Source organism: Sinocyclocheilus rhinocerous, unplaced genomic scaffold (assembly GCF_001515625.1).
Source record: "Sinocyclocheilus rhinocerous isolate Xijiao unplaced genomic scaffold, SAMN03320098_v1.1 scaffold571, whole genome shotgun sequence".
NCBI classification, from domain to species: domain Eukaryota; kingdom Metazoa; phylum Chordata; class Actinopteri; order Cypriniformes; family Cyprinidae; genus Sinocyclocheilus; species Sinocyclocheilus rhinocerous.
The window spans coordinates 221,500-223,209 of record NW_015656167.1 but is presented as its reverse complement, the minus strand read 5'-3'; the positions used below and the strand labels follow the sequence as shown (position 1 = coordinate 223,209).

The following is a 1,710-nucleotide window of genomic DNA, read 5'->3' as shown; positions in this document are numbered from 1 at the left end:
TGAATTCAATATGCACTGATTCTTATTTAAGCTACAAAAGTTATTTAGGTAAAAGCAGTGAGTGATTTTCTCTTTGTCTTTTGTTCATGGCCCCAAATATTGCAAGCTGTAGCGATATACATATTGTGATATGTACATTTGCGATATTTAGATAATTTCGATATATTGCACAGCCCTAGCATGTATGTAAATACCAATAATCCATGTACTCTTTCAATTAATATGTGGCCAAGACAATTCAAATTTAACATGTCATATCACCCTAATACCGTTTGTCTTTTTGTGTTTCAGCTTTTTCATAAAAGACTTCTCACAAGTTACTTCAACTGATGTATTCCCCTCAAGTGAACAATGAATGAAAAAACAGATGAAAGAGACTTTTGGAGGAACTCTTGTCAACTTTGAGTGCTTGTTTATCTTCCAGCAGATGCTCAGATGTCTCCTGCTTGCTGTTTTCTGGATTTCACCTCAAACTAAACTTCACTCATGGGCCTCTTTCCAGCCATGTCCAAGTTCATACGGAAGGGGAAGTGTCTGTTTCTTCTACTGTTGTGTCTTTGCGTTGTAGCGTGGATAGCAACATTGTCAAATGATGACACAGTTGAGCCTGTCCAGGAGGGATCAAATCCTCCTGAAGATAAGAGTGTCGAGGGGTTTGCTAAGCTGGAGCTGGAATCAGAGATGATGCAGAGCATAGAGGAGCGTGTAGAAGAGCAGGCTGCCAAAGAGAGCTGTCCAGAGCGCTCACCCCTGCTCCGTGAGTGTTGTTTGATTTTATCTTTTTTTGTGTGTTGATCTTAATGAAATGTTATGCTTGAAGTATAGGCAATGGTCAAAATTGGTTTAAATTTGTTTAGAAAGAAATGCTTCCTCCTGTAGAAATGTTTCTTCTGTATATTCTCAGAAATAAAGGGAGGAAAGCTGTCACTGGGACAATACCTTTTCAAAAGGTACACTTTTGTACCTTTTAGGTGCTAATATGTACCTATCAGGTACCAGTATGAACCCTTTAGGTACAAATGTGTACCTCTTGAAAAGATATTGTCCCAGTGACAGCTTTCCTGCCTTTGTTTCTGAGAGTGTAAAATGCAAAAGGCAGAATGTTCCAGCCTTTTATTTATTTTGATTGATGTACCATGTTTATTTATTTTGCTATTTAAAGGGGTCATATGATGCTGCTAAAAAGAACATTATTTTGTGTATTTGGTGTAATGAAATGTTTATGCGGTTTAAAGTAAAAAAAACACATTATTTTCCACATACTGTACATTATTGTTTCTCCTCTATGCCCCGCCTTTTTGAAACGCGTCGATTTTTACAAAGCTCATCGGTCTGAAAAAGCAAGGTGTGCTGTGATTGGCCAGCTATCCAGTGCATTGTGATTGGCCGAATACCTCAAGCGTGTGACGGAAATGTTACGCCCCTCACCATACTGTTGATGCCGTGTCCCGGCCGGAGCGAAGAGACAGAAACATTAAAACCCATTACAAACGAGGCATTTGTTGCATCCAGTGGGGACATAATTACTGATTATAATGACTTATACTGTCTTTTTACATAAAACATAAAAACATAAAACCCTGTCTGCATTTGTGATCAGAGAAATGACAAACAACAAGTGCTAACGTTAATCCACACTGCCCAAAACTCACGTTTGAATCATCAGTGGCAAATCCTTTAAATGAAAACGTACTTACAGACTGAGAGTCA

The 1,710-nt window shown here is 38.4% G+C and overlaps 1 protein-coding gene across 3 annotated transcripts in view; it reads left to right on the top strand.

The window, feature by feature from the left end:
- LOC107719754 (beta-1,4-galactosyltransferase 4-like) overlaps window positions 1-1,710 on the top strand; it is a 19,612-nt gene that overhangs the window by 2,035 nt on the left and 15,867 nt on the right. For 2 of the 3 annotated variants that reach the window (XM_016527248.1, XM_016527249.1), the window contains exon 2: window positions 292-757. In XM_016527248.1, the coding sequence (XP_016382734.1) occupies window positions 487-757 (271 nt within the window). In that variant the 5' untranslated portion in view covers window positions 292-486. The remainder of the gene's footprint in view (window positions 1-291; window positions 758-1,710) is intronic. The other variant, XM_016527251.1, reaches the window with a different exon arrangement.